The sequence below is a fragment of the Cervus elaphus genome, chromosome 6 (assembly GCF_910594005.1).
Source record: "Cervus elaphus chromosome 6, mCerEla1.1, whole genome shotgun sequence".
Classification (NCBI taxonomy): Eukaryota; Metazoa; Chordata; class Mammalia; order Artiodactyla; family Cervidae; genus Cervus; species Cervus elaphus.
Genome location: NC_057820.1, coordinates 38,601,026 through 38,619,789, shown reverse-complemented (window position 1 = coordinate 38,619,789; position 18,764 = coordinate 38,601,026). Strand labels below are relative to the sequence as shown.

Here is an 18,764-nt window from a genome sequence, read left to right as displayed (position 1 = left end):
GATGGGGAGAAAGCACTCACTAACAAGACAGATCTCTGTCAAAATATGTATAATTTTTTGCTGTTTCTTTTTTCCCTACATGTCAAGTACAGGTGTCAATGGGATTAAGGTAAAGTGGCTCATTACTATAGTTATAAAGATTTTCAAAGAAATTATTTAGGACATTCTGAAGGCACATTTTCTATACCATTAAAATGTTAACATTCTGTAAGAGGAGAGAAGAGGAAGGGAAATTAAAAGAATATTTGTATTCTCCAAAGAATAAATTCCAGAGTTATACTTTTGTTATCATGAATTGAAATCTGTTTGCATTATGTTTACAGAGAGACAGTTGTGACATTTTATTTAATTTAAATGAAAATAATGTCCTTTCAAGAGCTGATTTTTTTTTTTTTACAAATTTGTATCAGTACAAGAATTTTATTCTCTGCTTATTCATTTTAACAAATGTTTGAGATATTTCTATTGCAGTATTTCAGAGTAAGCAACCATTACAGTGGACCACAATTTTTCATTTATTTTTAGAACATAGAGGATACCATGGTTGAAAGACAATTAAAAATAATCTTTTAATGTTGTTTCTTTTGTTTTTTAACACTGGGAATTTAATTTCCCTTTAGCTTTATTCATAACAGGTGTTTGCTTTTTCCACTAGTCAGGATGTCTTATATAGCTTTCAGAACTTGAATATTCAGTCTTTGATGAAAGTTTAAAACATTTAAAAGTGTTTTATTTTCCTGTAACAAGCTCTGTTTTATAAAAGAGCGAGAAACTCAGTTTGAAAGGAAAGTTGTATATACACATAGAGCATATGATCACTACATAAGACAAGCATTAGAAGAATCTGTTGAGTTAAATAATAAATGCATATACTCTAAAGGTTGCTTCATCATATACAGGTAGAAAATTCATCACTTCTGAGCCATTTCTTCTAAGACCCAGAATTAAATCAGAGTGTTCTCTGTATTAGAACTCCCATGATGTAGTTTCTACCTGATAGTTTCTACCTTAGTCAGGTAGAATTGGAACATTTATGACAATTGTTAGAGATTACTTTGTTGCTGTTAAATTGCTAAGTCATATCCGACTCTGCCACGGTGTGGATAGCAGCACTACAGGCTTCCCTGTCCTTCACCATCTCCCAGAGTTTGCTCAGATTCATGTCCCTTCAGTCAGTGAAGATCTCTAACCATTTCATCCTCTGCAACCCTCTTCTCCTTTGGCCTTCAATCTTTCCCAACATCAGGGTCTCCAATGGGTCAGTTCTTCACATCAGGTGGTCAAAGTATTAGAGCTTCAGCTACAATATCAGTACTTCCAATGAGTATTCAGGGTTGATTTCCTTTAATATTGACTGGTTTGATTTCTTTACAGTCCAAGGGACTCTCAAGAGTCAAGAGACTCTCCAGCACCACAATTTGAAATCATCAATTCTTTGGTGCTCAGCCTTCTTTATGGTCTGAGTCTTATATCCATACATGACTACTGGATAAATCATAGTTTTGACTGCACGGACCTTTGTAAGCAAGGTGATGTCTTTACTTTCTAGGTTTGTTATAGCTTTCCTTCCAGGGAGCAGGCATCTTTTAATTTCATGGCGGTACTCACCATCTACAATCATTTTGGAGCCCAAAGAAATAAAATCTGTTACAGCTTCCACTTCTTCCCCATCCATTTGTCACGAAGTGATGGAATTGGATGTCATGATCTTAGTTTTTTGAATGTTGAGATTTAAGGCAGCTTTTTCACTCTCCTCTTTCCCCCTCATCATTAGGCTCTTTATTTCCTCTTCACTCTCTGCCATTAGACTGGTATCATCTGAACAATGGAGTTTGTGGATATTTCTCCTGGCAGTCTTGATTATAGCTTTTGATTTATTCAGCCTGGCATTTTGCATGATGTACCCTGCATATAAGTTAAATAAACTGGGTGACACTATACAGTCTTTTCTTATTCTTTTCCCAACTTTGAATCGGTCTGTTATTCCATTAAGGTTCCAACTTTTGCTTCTTGACCTACATACAGATTTCTCAGGCGGCAGGTAAGGTGAGCAGGAAGAGAAGGTCTCATATTCCTATCTTTTTAAGAATTTTCCAGTTTGCTGTGATCCACACAGTCAGTGGCTTTAGCATAGTCAATGAAGCAGAAGTAGATGTTTTTCCTGAAATTTGCTTGCTTTGTCTATTGCCCAACAAATGTTGGCAATTTGATCTCGGGTTCCTCTGCCTTTTCTAAATCCAGCTTGTACATCTGGAAGTTCTCAGTTCACATAGTGCTGAAGCCTAGCTTGAAGGACTTTGAGAATAAACTTCCTAGCATGCAAAATGAGTGCAGTTGTACCCAGTCTATAAAGCAATTTTGCAGCTGTCATACATACTTTAGGGAGAAATCAGGAAAGAAGTAATTTATTAATATAGCCAAGACAAAGGTGCTGGCAGAAAGGTAGAGTCTTTCAGGTATGCATAAAGAAGCACAAAAAATGGGAAATGACAGTTACTTAAAAGAAGAGAAATAATAGCAATCATCTCTCTCCCTCTCCTTTTCTTTCCTGCTCCCTCCCTCCTCTTCTACCCTTTCTCTATAGATAAATAGATAGATATAGATATGGCACTAAATTGGATTAGATATTTTGTATAACTCAGTCATTTTTTGTTAACAAGTATTTCAATATAATTTGTAGCATTTATGTAGCACATTGCCATTAGTTGAACACTTTTTCACATAATATGTCAGTAACTGCTCATAGCAACTCTTTGAATCATACACAGTAGTATCATTAATTAAAACATGCACAAATAAACTTGGAACTATCAATCTAATGATGCACTGACATTTCACATAGTTATTAGGAGAGAAATTCAAATCAAAATCCCTTAACCAACTCTTAGAGGCTTCTTCCAAAGCATTTTAACAAACTATTGAGAATCACCTTATTTTGTGGACCTGTGATTTTATTTAGAAATAAAACAGTCAGAACAGCATATGTTAATAGAAGAATGAACTAGAAAAAAGAAGAAAAGGAAAGAAGTAAAGTTTGTAAAGTTTAATTTAAGGAAAGCAATATTGTATTTGCTTAAATCTTGGAAATAAAAAGACACATATTTGAAGACAAGTGTCTTCTAGAAGTAGCTTGATGTGTTTTGCACATAGCCTGTTTGCATTGAATTTAGACAAGTGGGTGGAGAATGCCATAGTACAGATATCCCATGTTTCTCAACATGAGGAATGACTTGCTTCTTCATATGTAATTGGGGGGATGGCTCAAGAGCAGAGTGAATTTGTAGTCACAGTACCTTGTATGAAACTTAGCAATTTTTAGCAGGGATAATCTTAGAGTTATTATCTATTATATGAGTTGAGGGTTCTTTCCAGACTTGAGATTGCATATTTTTAATGGAATGCCAGACCTATAACTGCAATATTTATCTTGAAGACTTAGTTTTATAATAGCTTCAGGAAGACAAATTAGGTTTATATTTATAACTCAAATATTTCCCCAGAATATATATATAATACCTTAAGGATAACTTATACACTATTTTTAAAAACAAAACTAAAAATATTAAAAAAAATTTAAAAAAATTAAGATTTTAGCTCTGTTCTAAGAAAATTAGAGATACCAAGGGAACATTTCATGCAAAGATGGGCTCACTAAAGGACAGAAATGGTAGGGACCTAACAAAAGCAGAAGACATTAAGAAGAGGTGGCAAGAATACACAGAAGACCTGTACAAAAAAGATCTTCACAACCCAGATAATCACAATGGTGTGATCACTCACCTAGAGCCAGACATCCTGGAATGTGACGTCAAGTGGGCCTTAGGAAGCACCACTACGAACAAAACTAGTGGAAGTGATGGAATTCCAGTTGAGCTATTTCAAATCCTAAAAGATGATGCTGTGGAAGTGCTGCACTCAATATGTCAGCAAATTTGGAAAACTCAGCAGTGGCCACAGGACTGGAAAAGGCCCGTTTTCATTCCAATCCCAAAGAAAGGCAATGTGAAAGAATGCTGAAACTACCGAACAATTGCACTCATCTCACACGCTAGTAAGGTAATGCTCAAAATTCTCCAAGCCAGGCTTCAGCAATATGTAAATGGTGAAATTACAGATTTTCAACCTGGTTTTAGAAAAGGCAGAGAAAATAAGACCAAATTGCCAACATCCACTGGATCATTGAAAAACCAAGAGAGTTCAAAAAAAAAAAAAAAAATTTCTTCTTTTTTGACTATGCCAAAGCCTTTGACTGTGTGGATCACAATAAACTGTGGAAAATTCTGAAAGAGATGGGAATACCAGACCACCTGCCTGCCTCTTGAGAAATCTATATGCAGGTCAAGAAGCAACAGTTAGAACTGAACATGGAACAACAGACTGGTTCCAAATAGGAAAAGGAGTACGTCAAGGCTGTATATTGTCACCCTGCTTATTTAAATTTTATGCAGAGTACATCCTGAGCAACGCTGGACTGGAAGAAGCAAAAGCTGAGATCAAGATTACTGGGAGAAATATCAATAACCTCAGATATGCAGATGACACCACTCTTATGGCAGAAAGTAAAGAAGAACTAAAGAGCCTCTTGATGAAAGTGAAAGAAGAGAGTGAAAAAGTTGGCTTAAAGCTCAGCATTCAGAAAACTAAGATCATGGCATTTGGTCCCATCACTTCATGGCAAATAGATGGGGAAACAGCAGAAACTGTGGCTGACTTTATTTTTCTGAGCTCCAGAATCACTGCAGATGGTGATTGCAGCCATGAAATTAAAAGACACTTCCTCCTTGGAAGGAACTTTATGACCAACCTAGACAGCATATTAAAAAGCAGAGAGATTACTTTGCCAACAAAGGTCCGTCTGGTCAAGAAATCAAAAAACAAATCAAAATATGCATAGAAACAAAAGAAAATGAAAACACAACAACCCAAAACCTATGGGACACTGTTAAAGCAGTGCTAAGGGGAAGGTTAATAGCATTACAGGCTTACCTCAAGAAAAGAAAAAAGTCAAATAAATAACCTAGCTCTACACCTAAAGCAACTAGAGAAGGAAGAAATGAAGAACCCCAGGGTTAGCAAAAGGAAAGGAATCTTAAAAATTAGGGCAGAAATAAATGCAAAAGCAACAAAAGAGACCATAACAAAAAGCAACAAAGCTAAAAGCTTGTTTTTTGGAAAGATAAACAAAATTGACAAACCGTTAGCCAGACTCATCAAGAAACAAAGGGGGAAGAACCAAATCAACAAAATTTGAAATGAAAATGGAGAGATAACAACAGACAACACTGAAATACAAAGGATCATAAGAGATTACTACCAGCAGCTCTATGCCAATAAAATGGAAAACTTGGAAGAAATAGACAAATTCCTAGAAAAGTATAACTTTCCAAAACTGAACCAGGAAGAAATAGAAGATCTTAACAGACCCATCACAAGAACGAAAATTGAAACTGTAATCAGAAATCTTCCAGTAAACAAAAGCCCAGGACCAGATGGCTTCACAGCTGAATTCTACCAAAAATTTAGAGAAAAGCTAACACCTGTCTTACTCAAACACTTCCAGAAAATTGCAGAAGAAGGTAAACTTCCAAACTCATTCTATGAGGCCACCATCACCCTAATTCCAAAACCAGACAAAGATGCCACAAAAAAAGAAAACTACAGGCCAATATCACTGATGAACCTAAATGCAAAAATTCTTAAGAAAATTCTGGCAAACAGAATTCAACAACATATTAAAAAGATTGTACATCTTGAACAAGTGGGCTTTATCCCAGGAATGCAAGGATTCTTTAATATCTGCAAATCAATCAATGGAATACACCACATTAACAAATTGAAAGATAAAAACCATATGATTATCTCAATAGATGCAGAAAAAGCCTTTGACAAAATCAAACATCCATTTATGATAAAAACTCTCCAGAAAGCAGGAATAGAAGGAACATACCTCCACATAGTAAAAGCTATATATGACAAACCCACAGCAAATATTACCCTCAATGGTGAAAAATTGAAAGCATTTCCCCTAAAATCAGGAATAAGACAAGGCTGTGCACTCTCACCACTACTATTCAACATAGTTTTGGAAGTTTTGGGCACAGCAATCAGAGCAGAAAAATAAATAAAAGGAATCTAGATAGGAAAAGAAGAAGTGAAACTCTCACTGTTTGCAGACGACATGATCCTCTACATAGAAAACCCTAAAGACTCTACCAGAAAATTACTAGAGCTAATCAACGAATATAGTAAAGTTGCAGGATATAAAATTAACACACAGAAATCCCTTGCATTCCTATACGATAACAATGAGAAAACAGAAAGAGAAATTAAGGAAACAATACACCATTGCAACAAAAAGAATAAAATACTTAGGAGTATATCTCCCTAAAGAAACAAAAGACCTATACATAGAAAACTATAAAACACTGATGAAAGAAATCAAAGAGGACACAAATAGATGGAGAAATATCCCGTGTTCACGGCTTGGAAGAATCAACATTGTGAAAATGAGTATACAACGGAAAGCAATCTATAGATTCAATGCACTCCCTATCAAGCTACCAATGGTATTTTTCACAGAACTAGAACAAATAATTTCACAATTGGTATGGAAATACAAAAAACCTCGAATAGCCAAAGCAATCTTGAGAAAGAAGAATGGAACTGGAGGAATCAACCTGCCTGACTTCAGGATCTACTACGAAGCCACAGTCATCAAGAGAGTATAGTACTGGCACAAAGACAGACATGTAGATCAATGGAACAAAATAGAAAGCCCAGAGATAAATCCACGTACCTACGGACACCTTATCTTCTACAAAGGAGGCAAGAATATACAATGGAAAAAAGACAACCGCTTTAACAAGTGGCACTGTTTATAATAGCCAGGATATGGAAGCAACCTAGATGCCCATCAGCTGTGGTACATATACACTATGGAATTTTACTCAGCCATAAAAAGAATTCATCTGAATCAGTTCTAATGAGATGGATGAAACTGGAGCCCATTATACAGAGTGAAGTAAGCCATAAAAAGACTAATACAGTATACTAATGCATATATATGGAATTTAAAAATATGGTAAGGATAACCCTATATGCAAAACAGAAAAAGAGACACAGATGTACAGAACAGACTTTTAGACTCTGTGGGAGAAGACGAGGGTGGGATGTTCAGAGAGAACAGCATTGAAGCAAGTATACTATCAAGGGTGAAATAGATCACCAGCCTGGTTGGATGCATGAGATGGGTGCTCAGGGCTGGTGCACTGGGAAGACCCAGAGGGATGGGATGGGGAGGGAGGTGGGTGGGGGGATCGGGATGAGGAACATGTGTATATCCATGGCTGATTCATGTCAATGTATGGCAAAAACCACTGCAATATTGTAAAGTAATTAGCCTCCAATGAATAAAAATAAATGGGAAAAAAAAAAGTAGAGACATTACTTTGTCAACAAAGATCTGTCTAGTCAAGGCTATGGTTTTTCCAGTGGTCATGTATGGATGTGAGAGTTGGGCTGTGAAGAAAGCTGAGCACTGGAGAATTCATGCTTTTGAACTGTGGTGTTGGAGAAGACTCTTGAGAGTCCCTTGGACTGCAAGGAGACCCAACCAGTCCATCCCAAAGGAGGTCAGTCCTGGGTATTCACTGGAAGGACTGATGTTGAAGCTGAAACTCCAATACTTTGGCCACCTGATGTGAAGAGTTGACTCATTGAAAAGACCCTGATGTTGGGAAAGATTGAGGGCAGGAGAAGGGGACCACAGAGGATGAGATGGTTCGATGGCATCTCTGACTCAATGGACATGGGTTTGCTTGGACTCCGGGAGTTGGTGATGAACAGGGAAGCCTGGTGTGCTGTGGTTCATGGGGTACCAAAGAGTTGGACATGACTGAGCGACTGAACTGATCTGAACAGACTTTGTCCATGTGGGCAATGTTACAGCCCCTCCACTTTTGCTGCTAGTGGTCGGTGACTCGGATTCCTTTGTAGAAATGGTCAGTTTAAAGATAGTTTGATCTATTTTCACACTCTGGCTTCATGGAACACCTTGCAATCTAGTCTTCTTCAATTTAAGAGTCAAAATCTACTTAAATTCCTAGTATTTTTGTGTTTCTCCATCTTACCACATGAAATAATTTTATCATCTGATCCAAACCTATTCTTTATAGGTCCACAGACCTTGCTTTCTAGTATTTTAAGCACTCTTATTTCTTGTTTAAACAGATTCTTTCATTTAATGCAGACACTCATATTTTTCAACTGATAGTGATTGCATTCCATATGCATTTTCAATCAAATACAGTTTTCTGCTTACTCTAGCAATTTACCTTTCCTGAAATAATTGATCTCTAGTTCAGTTCTTATGTCTTTTTCCCTATCCAGCCCTAGTACTTTTTCTCCAGAAGCTGTCTTCCGTATCTTAACCAAGTGGCTGGTTTTTCGCAAACCAAACTCCTTACCCTGGTTTACAAGGCCAGTGATCTGGCAGTTGTTCATCTCTCTTATCTCAGTCCAGAACATTCTTCTCCCAGTCCACTGTACAGTTTCATTGGCCATTGTGATAATTCTTGATCAGCCCAAGGTGGTTCCAGATTGAGGCCTTTGGAATGCTCTTTACTCCTGATTTTTTATGACTAGCAACTTCTAATATCTTGAGATCTGTTTAAATTTTGCTTCCATATGTAAATCTGTAAAAATCTAAACATAGTAGCATTTTTTATTCTATTTAAACTTTCTGTGGATTACTCATATCTATATGATATTGAAATCATTTATGTATTTGTATGTTCTCTGTCTCCCACATAAGAATGGGTGATTCATTAAAGTAGGTATGTGATCTCTTTTATTCACTAAAATCTCCAGCACCTAGAAAAGAACTTGACATATAATTGCAACTCAGAACACATATGTTGAATGAATGAACAAGTAAATGCATGCTCCATCACTCCAGATCTTCTTGTTTGTTAATTTGGCTGAGGGCAAAATCTCTCAACTTTATTATAACTGAAGCTTGAAGGATACGTAATAGCTTCATAATCTTTTTCCTAATTTCCTTCCATAGACCATAAAGATTTTAGGGAATATATACCTGTATATGTTCATGTGGCCTGCCCTGGTGGCTCAGCAGTAAAGAATTTGCCGCGCCCCCCCCCCCAAAAAAAAAAAGAATTTGTCCCAAGTGTAGGAGACACAGGTCGAGACATGGATTTTATCCCTGGGCCAGAAATATCCCCTAGAGAAGGAAATGGAAACCCACTCCAGTATTCTTGCCTGGGAAATCCCATGGACAGAGGAGCCTGGTGGGTTACAGTCCACAGGATCACAAAGAATCAGACATGATTGAGCAACTGAGCATGCACATATTCATGTAAAAATAATAGAAAAATAGTCACTTTGTCAACTTGGGTACAAGGAGAATGATATTTTGCAATTTGAAAGGTTGGAAAAGATGACATTGGAGGTGGCTTTTTAGATATTTTAATTTTTGGCACAGCTGTATTTGGCTTTAAAACTTGTTACTTCTTTTGATACCTTTTCATTCACACAAACTGTGAAAATAGCATTTGATTACCTTTAGCTAGATATTTTAGTGTACATACATTATAATGAGTTTAAATAAAAATTTGTTTTAGGGTGGTGCCTTAAAGATATATTTTAAACTTTTTCATTGTAGATGGATTGTTTGACAAATTTCTTAATATCATTTTTGCTTTTTATAACGGCTGTATCATTTGTCATGATTTGGAGGAGAATGTGTTTTTCACTCTTAATTTTCAAATACTTTAGATACCAAATAATTTTAGCACGTCTGTATAAGCTTCTAGTGTTAGAAAGATGATTATAAAATTCTCTTACTTTATCAGACTTCTTAGTTTCTCTCCTGACTGTTGAATGGTAGCCATATAGCATCATTATCATGGTTTTAATATGCATGTTATAATATGTTAAACTAATTATGTAATGCAAAATTGTTTTCCTTGTAAAGTCTTTTTCTTTTCGTTAGCAGGAACATTATCACTATCACTCCTATTTATTACACTAGTTGCAATTAGTATAGAAAAGTGTATCTGTACCAATTCACACACACACAAAAAAAAATTCTGTACTTAAATTGCTCTGTTTTTCATAGCATAAAATGTATGACTGTTCTGTGAATATTAAAAATTAGTCATGTGTGTGTAATTTTATTTTTTCATTATTGTCTTGGTCTTCCATATTTATCCATTTATGTAATATGTACCATTTGTCAGTGAAATCACTGTGTATATATATGGCAAAAATGTATGTATATCTTTTTCATCCTAATGTCCGCCACAAACCTTAATACAGCATCTTTCCAAAAATGTTAAATAACCTGAAACATATAAATAAATATAAAATAATCCATGTAACAACTCAACAAAAAAAAACTAATAAAAAAACTTTCTGAAAGTTTCTTAACCCATTATTATATCAAGCTTTTTGTGTGTAAATATTTAATTCAATAACCAATATTTCCATTGACACAGACATGAGTGCCCATAAATTGTTAACAGAATGCTGTGAATCTATAACAAATATAATCATTATGTTTTTCAGGCAGCTTTCTCTGCTTTCGATCATTATAGTTAATTTTCTAATTGTTGTTAGGAGTTAGGATGAGGTTTTTGGGTTACTTAAGATCGTGATTAACTAGGACAGAGTTACACAGTCCATATCGCGCTAGCAGTCAGGAGATGTGAGCTCCTTAGGTCCAGGGTTGTCTGTGGGCCTGGGGTGGTGGCGTCCAGGGCCTCGGGCCCGCAGCAGAGAGCAGCCTTGGGAATAGCCCCAGCAGGGCTCCTCTGAGGCCGGCCTGAGCTGAGCGGAGTCTGATGGTGCGCCCTGCGGTCCCCGCAGGTGGCAAGCACAGTGAACGACATCCAGCCCTCGCGTCTCCACTGCGACATGCTGAGCGCGGCCCAGGAGGCGCTCTTCCTCCCAGACACCTCCTTCAGCAGCCAGCTGCGGAGCGCGCCACTGCTCATCGCGGACCAGGGCCCCGTGGAGCTTCCAGAGGAGTTCGTGGTCCAGGTGCCCATGGAGCTCAGATCTCAGCCCAAGGTGCGGCCAGTGGTCGGGAGAGAGGGCTGGGGGTGGCTGGGTAGGGGCCCCGGGGAGGCTCGGCCCCAGGCTGTGCCCCAAACGTGTCTTCTCATAGACCTCTGCATTAGCTCATTGTGGCCGATGTTTGCAGCCAGTGAGATACTGACCTGTTGTTGAACAGTGCATGCTTGTTCTACATTAGAACCTCATCACTATTTCAAAATGTTTGACTTTAAATTTCCGATGTGGTTTGAAATATTTTCACAGGAAGTTTAAAATTACTCTTAGTGACCATGTCAACGGTTGTAAATTTGAATGGTTGTAAAAGACACAGTTTAACATTTCTGATCATCTGTTTGAAAAACTATTCCCATCAGTGGAAAGTGGAAAGATTTTTGAGGAGATTATGGTGAAAACATCTTGGTTAGGAATTGTGTGTAGTCATTTAAAGAGTCCATCCTGATAGGAAAGTGATGGTTGCAGAAGCAACCAAATTTTTTAATGGAAATGTTGGAAAGTGCTTTATTTTTATTATTGTCTCTTCAACTGGCAAGTACAGTGTGAGACACCCAGCCTTTGAAGTTCCAATGAGGAAAATTATGTAATATTTTTAGAAAATCCAGTTTTAGTCTTTTTCAAAGTACTTCATATATATATTTTTTATCTTTACATAATATTTACTTAATAGAGTTTTTTCTTTTCACTCATCAAACTTTATGAAGACACTCTTATCCCTCTAATTTCTCTCAGGGAACATAATATGTATAATGTAATATAAGATAACATACACAAATATTATTTAATACTTATGTGCTTATTATGTATATACACTATATATATAAATGCTTTATTAATAATTTTCTTTGTGTCTGCAACATGAAAGAGGTTGAGAAACATCTGGCAGGTGGAACCATGAGTATCAAGCTTTATCCCAAAAGACAATCACATCTCCTATACCGTAATTTAATAATATAGGAAATACTGTCTAAGGAACCTGAAATGCCACTATATTAACTGATCTTATCATCTAGGCACCATGAAAACTCTCTGGTAAAATATGTTGGAATACTGTATTTTAGTTCAGGGACTAAGGGTTATTCATCACCTTTTTATCAATTTGAGATTTAAGTTCAGTTCAGTCGCTCAGTCGCGTCTGACTCTGTGACCCCATGAACCGCAGCACCCAGGCCTCCCTGTCCATCACCAACTCCCGGAGTCCACCCAAACCCATGTCCATTGAGTCAGTGATGCCATCCAACCATTTCATCCTCTGTCGTCTCCTTCTCCTCCTGCCCTCAATCTTTCCCAGCATCAGGGTCTTTTCAATGAGTCAGCTCTTCGCATGAGGTGGCCAAAGTATTGGAGTTTCAGCTTTCAACATCAGTCCTTCCAGTGAATACCCAGGACTGACCTCCTTTGGGGTGGACTGGTTGGGTCTCCTTGCAGTCCAAGGGACTCTCAAGAGTCTTCTCCAACACCACAGTTCAAAAGCATCAATTCTTCTGCGCTCAGCTTTCTTTATAGTCCAACTCTCACATCCATATATGACTACTGGAAAAACCATAGCCTTGAGATTTAAGAGACCTATGATATTTAAACCTAATTCTTCAATTACTTCAGCCACATAGAGTAAGTTTGTGGTGATGTTGGCACTCACAGTGGCTCTTTCCACTCAATCACATATTTTAATTAGTGGCCTAGAGTCTTTCAATTCAGATTAGCATTACTTCCCTGACAGTGATGATTGGGGGTCAGTGGTGGGTGGTAAGTGCATATATTTGTACAGAAGCACATAGAATTGACTCCAGTGTTTGGAAAAATCAGGGAAAAGGTATAATATATATTCTTTAAGAATTCTTTTTTTTTTTCTGTTTTGTATTATCATTTTAAATCTGAAATTCTCTAAATTGGGTACAGTTATATTTTTCTCAAAATGTGCTTTAGCAATCAGAAAGTTTTCACCATGATATTGGCTTTTGATTTATATTATGAAACAGTGACCCAAAATTAATGTGTTTTTTTTTTTTAATTTGCTCAAATACATATGTGTTCATCACAATTTCTAGTACTAGTGAAGAAGAAATCTAGAAATTAATTTTACTTTTTGAGTAGATGTTATAAATGTTTAAATCAGCAACGGTAACATAAACACAGAAACATACACACACCCCTGTTGGCAATTCAAACCAGCAGTCAATTAGCATAAGTTCTTTCCTATAGTACTTTTTACTAATATGTTGGCTGAATTTATACGTTCCACAGCTTTTACAGCTTAATAAGATTTTTCTGTATTACTAGCTTTTGCTTTTTTGCCATTTGTGTGTCAGGTTACATTGTAGTAAGGGGATTAAGTCACATTTTCCTATCTATTTACAAATAGGAAAATTGAATTATATTCTATTTTGGACAGAGACAAAAATGAGAGTATCAGGAAACCTTTACTTGATCTTGTAAATGAACACTTAGGTAAATATCATGTGATTTAAAAGGAGCCTAGGTTATTATGTTAATCTGCTATGATGAGGTAATACTTTCTGAAAGTCACTTTTGTGCAAAAGTAATTTTATCAGTCAGAGAGCAACTAAAGGTCATCTTTGAATTCTCCCTATAGAAAGAATAAAGAAGATGAAGTAAATATTACAGGGGCATAATCTTTCTTGATATGGAAAATAGTACATACAGCTAGAACACATGAACTGGTATTAAATATGAAATTAAAATAAGAGATATCACATTACTTTGAGCTCTTCAAACTGAAAAGACATGAAAGAATTCAAACTGGAAAATGTCAGTGAACTCCAGCTTCCTCCCTTCTTCTACCTGCTTTTCTAAAAGAAAAACAACAGTCTGTTATAGAAACAAGATATTTTAAGATACAGAAAACTCAGAGAAATATAAATAGTAGAGCTTGATATTAATGCAGTCTTTGATTGGAATACAAAATTGATATTACTTTAAAAAAAGTTAACCTCTGTTTATTCTGTAGATAGCCAAAGGAGCAAATAGAAACCCAACAAACACAGCCTTTACAACATAACAAAACCCCTTTTATTTATTTGAAATTAAGCATTGCCCTTTTTTTCCCCTTTATATTCATTTGATTCCAGATAGCTAATAGCAGCTCTTGTGAGTTAACGAGTGTTTGGATTCACAGGAATTAGGACTGCACAGCAGAGCAGCAAAGCATAAAGAATTAAAAAACATTGTCCTCAGAAGACATTTTTCTCTTTAGCATATTAAGGCAGAAGGATGTCTGAGGGCAGATTGCACGGTTAATGACTAGATATCAAGACTTTTCCTTGAAGCTAAAGGAATGTTAATGTGTTTTTTATCAGCATTTTCCTTGCTTTAATTGTGATTTTCGTGCAGATGCATAAAAAGTTCATTGAGATGATCTACACATAAGCCTCCTGCAAGCCACACGTGTAGTGTGCAGCGTTCATACACGTGTTCTCTCGGAGTACAGCTGAAGCATTTCCATCCTGACAGGTCATAAAAACTCTAGTAGTCCGTGATCATTTTTAAGCTTAAGCTTACCTTTTGTGGGAGTCAAAATGCTTTTACAAGCAACTTGTATAGTCTCTCAGTCCCTTGATGAATCACATTCACCTCTGCCATCACTAATTTTTTTTTCCATTTTCCCCCATTCTTGGGTTTTTATGTTTATAGATGAGAATTCTTTCATGCTAATTAAAGTCTATTTGATTTTTTTTTTTTTTATTGCTTTAAACACAAGTCAGCCTTTAAATTCGTCTGCTGCTGCTGCTGCTAAATCACTTCAGTCGTGTCTGACCATGTGTGACCCTATAGACGGCAGCCCACCAGGCTCTGCTGTCCCTGGGATTCTGCAGGCAAGAGTACTGGAGTGGGTTGCCATTTCCTTCTCCAGTTAAACTAGTCTGAATACTGGTAATTCCTTCATTCATTCTTGCCTTCACTTATTTTATTTTTTTTTTTAATTTTTTATTAGTTGGAGGCTAATTACTTCACAACATTTCAGTGGGTTTTGTCATACATTGATATGAATCAGCCATAGAGTCACTTATTTTTTCCTCTTTCAATTGTTCATAGAGGCATGCTGGGCCTTGCTCTAAAGTGGCAGGAAGGCAGAGATGGAGAACTAACAAATTTTAATGGTATTGGGAGATAAAAATAATACATTGTGGCAAAAGTTTGCTAGAGGATATCACTTCCTTGCACCCAAAGAGGCAAGAGCTTTGCTTATAAAGTACTGATTAACTTATGCCCTTGTATGTGTGTGTGTGTGTATTTGATGGTAGGTGCTATCTGTAGGGGCAGTGTTTTAAGAATTCATAATTCTGACTTCCCTGGTGGTCCACTGGTTAAGAATCAGCCTTGCAATGAAGGAAACACTGGGTTGATCCTGGGTCGGGGAAGATCCCACATGCCATGAAGCGACTAAGCACACATGCCATGACAGTTCAACCCGCGGGCCAGAAGCCTGGCGCTGCAGGAAGACAAGCTGCCACAATGAGAAGCCCTCACAATTCAACTAGAGAGTAGCCTGAGAGCTTGCTTGCTGCAAGGAGAGAAAGTCCAAGAGCAAAATGAAGATGGAGCACAGTCAGTAAATACATAATTAATTCAAAAAATTTTAAAAAATAAATAATTCTTTTGGAAATCTAAGGACTATTAAGCACTGGACCTTGGTTATCAGTAAATGATACCAGGGGATTTTTTTCTCCCCCCATGGGCCTAGTTCCTCTTTGATTCTTCTCTAGCTTTCTGGCAGCTTTCTTTGCTCATTAACATTGTAAATGACTGCCTGCCTGAATTGTACACTACTGCCCTTAGCAATAGCACTAACCACCAGCTGGCACTGGTCTTGCCTTTTAGTTTGAATTTCCAGAAAGGACATTTACTCCTCATTAGTTAGGCCTGATTAAACCCCTGGTTTAATTATTCATGTCACTGGTCATTTTAGGATGTAGGGCCATATAGAAGCAATTTTGTAGTAAAGAGGCAATACTGAGACGCTATTACAAAAGTGAGTATAAAGTCCAATGGTACACGTAAGGAGAGTATCAACTCAGTTTTGGAAGATTGGAAAAGATGCTCCTGAAGAAACAGGACATTTAACCTGGGATCTGACAGCCAAATAGTAGTTAACCAAGTCTAGAGGTAGAAGAAGAAAGATACTATTAATTTTTAAAGAAATGGTACCAGACCACTTTACCTATCTCCTAAAAAACCTGTGTGCTGATTAAGAAGCAACAGTTAGAACCAGATGTGGAATAACTGACTGGTTCAAAATTGGGAAAGGAGTACAACAAGGCTATATATTGCCATCCTGCTTATTTAATTTATATGCAGAATACATCATGCGAAATGCCAGGCTAGACGAATCACAAGTGGGAATCAAGTTTGTGGGGAGAAATATCAACCTTAGATATGCAAATGATACCACTCTCGTGGTAGAACGTGAAGAGGAACTAAAAAGTCTCTTGATGAGAATAAGAGAGGAGGCCTGAAACTCAGCTTTCAGAAAACTAATGGCATCTGGTCTCATCACTTTATGGCAAACAGAAGAAGAAAGAGTGGAAACAGTGAAGGCTTTTCTTTTTTGAGGCTCCAGAATCACTGCAGATGGTGACTCTAGTCATGATATTAAAAGACACTTGCTCCTTGGAAGGAAAGCTATGACAAAGCTAGACAGTGTATTAGAAAGTAGACATCATTTTGCTGACAATGACTGTATAGTTCAAGCTATGGTTTTTCCAGTAATCATGTATGGTTGTGAGAGTTGGAACATAAAGAAGGCTGAATGCTGAAGAATTGATGTTTTTGAATTGTGGTGCTGAAGACTCCTGAGAGTCCCTTGGACTTCAGGGAGATCAATCAGTCAATCCTAAAGGAAATCTGTCCTGAATATTTATTGGAAGGACTGATGCTGTAGCTGAAGCATCAGTACTTTGGCTACCTGATGCGAAGAGCCAACTCATTGGAAAAGACCCTGACGCTGAGCAAGGTTGAAGGCAAAGGGAGAAGGGGGCGGCATAAGATGAGATAGTTAGATAGTATCACTGACTCAATAGACATAAATTTGAGCAAACTTTGGGAGTTAGTGGATTACAGAGGAGCCTGGTGTTCTGCAGTCTATGGGGTTACAAGGAGTTGGATATGACTCAGCAATTGAGCAACAGCAACTAATATAGAAACAGGAGTACACAGGCCTAGTTCAGAAAGGATAATATCTATTTGTTTGCCCAGAAATAATCTACAGAAGGTAAATATGGCATGATATAATGTTATGAGGAGTTTGGAATTTCTCTGATGGCAGTAAGGGTAATATTAAGTTAATTTTAGAGGAATTGAGGGAGGAATGAACTGCCATCTGCATTTGACAAACTAGAGGCTTCAAGGCTTGAAATGGGAGATTTATTCATTAATTCAGATAAGAAATGATGTGGCACTGACTCTGGGAAAGAATGACATTGGTGATAATGAGAATCTATTGACAGGAGTTATAGGATTCATTGGATAAGTGAGTAAGACAGAGGGAAAACCCAGAGAAGACTACCAAGTTTCTATCTTGCATGAGTATATGAGGAATGATCCTATCACTTACTGAGATAAGAAAGACAAGAGGAGACAGAGAATGTTGATAAGGAATGATGGTGGTGTTACCCAAACATTTACAAATGACTTCTTCAATACATTACTTGGAATAAAAACCCAGGTTTCTGGTTCTGAATTTAAGAATGCTCAACTTAAAAATAATATGTTAGTCTGAAAAAATATATATAAATGCCATTAATTGAGCATGACATTCTCATTAAAAAGAAGAAAAAAAATTATTATTCTTCATTAGGTATTCTATTTTGCCTTAGATTCTTCAACAAATGAGCGTCTGGTAGGCATTCAGGCATTCCTTCTATCTAATACTTCCCAGTAATACCTCGCAGGGCTTTAATGGAGCCAAGATGTGATTTGATTTTGAACTCTCCTGTGTTGCCGTGAAACCCTATATATGTTCTTTTGGAATGTATACTTTTCAGTACTGTGGCAAAGAGGCAAATTGAATGAGGTTAATACAGTTGATCTGCAGGCCTAAATATATTTGGCATTCATTCAGTCCTTAGTTCAGTGTTCCATGTCAAAATTCAGAAAGGAAGTAAGAGACTAGTCTCCTCATATTTGGGCTCATTAACAATGAAACAGACAACATTGTTTAATGAAATAATAACAAAAAATAATCTTCATGTGCTTTTGAGAATACCTCAGAGATGAATCTTTATGTATACTTTTGCCTAATTAAAAATGATTAATAAAACAGAATATCTCTTGATAGCATTGTAAAATGATGTTTTATCTTAAGGAAATGCTTAATCAATTATTACTCAGTTATTAAAAAGAATACATTTGAATCAGTTCTAATGAGGTGGATAAAACTGGAGCCTATTATACAGAGTGAAGTAAGTCAGAAAGAAAAACACTAATACCGTATGAAGTTGCTCAGTCATGTCCAACTCTTTGCAACCCCATGGGCCCACCAAGGTCCTCTGTCCATGGGATTTTCCAGGCAAGAGTACTGGTGTGGGTTGTCATTCCGTTCTCCAGAGGATCTTCCCAACCCAGGGATCAAACCTGGGTCTCCCACATTGTAGGCAGACGTTTTACCGTCTGAGCCACCAGGGAAATCCATATTAACATATGGAATTTAGAAAGATGGT

General features: G+C 37.0%; 1 protein-coding gene across 12 annotated transcripts in view; it reads left to right on the top strand.

Annotated features, from left to right (window-relative positions):
* ADGRL3 (adhesion G protein-coupled receptor L3) overlaps nt 1–18,764 on the top strand; it is a 923,733-nt gene that overhangs the window by 362,248 nt on the left and 542,721 nt on the right. For 11 of the 12 annotated variants that reach the window (XM_043906657.1, XM_043906653.1, XM_043906649.1 and 8 more), the window contains exon 4: nt 10,885–11,088. The exons of the other annotated variant lie outside the window; for it this stretch is intronic. In XM_043906657.1, coding sequence (XP_043762592.1) covers nt 10,885–11,088 — 204 coding nt within the window. The remainder of the gene's footprint in view (nt 1–10,884; nt 11,089–18,764) is intronic. 12 annotated transcript variants of the gene reach the window in all.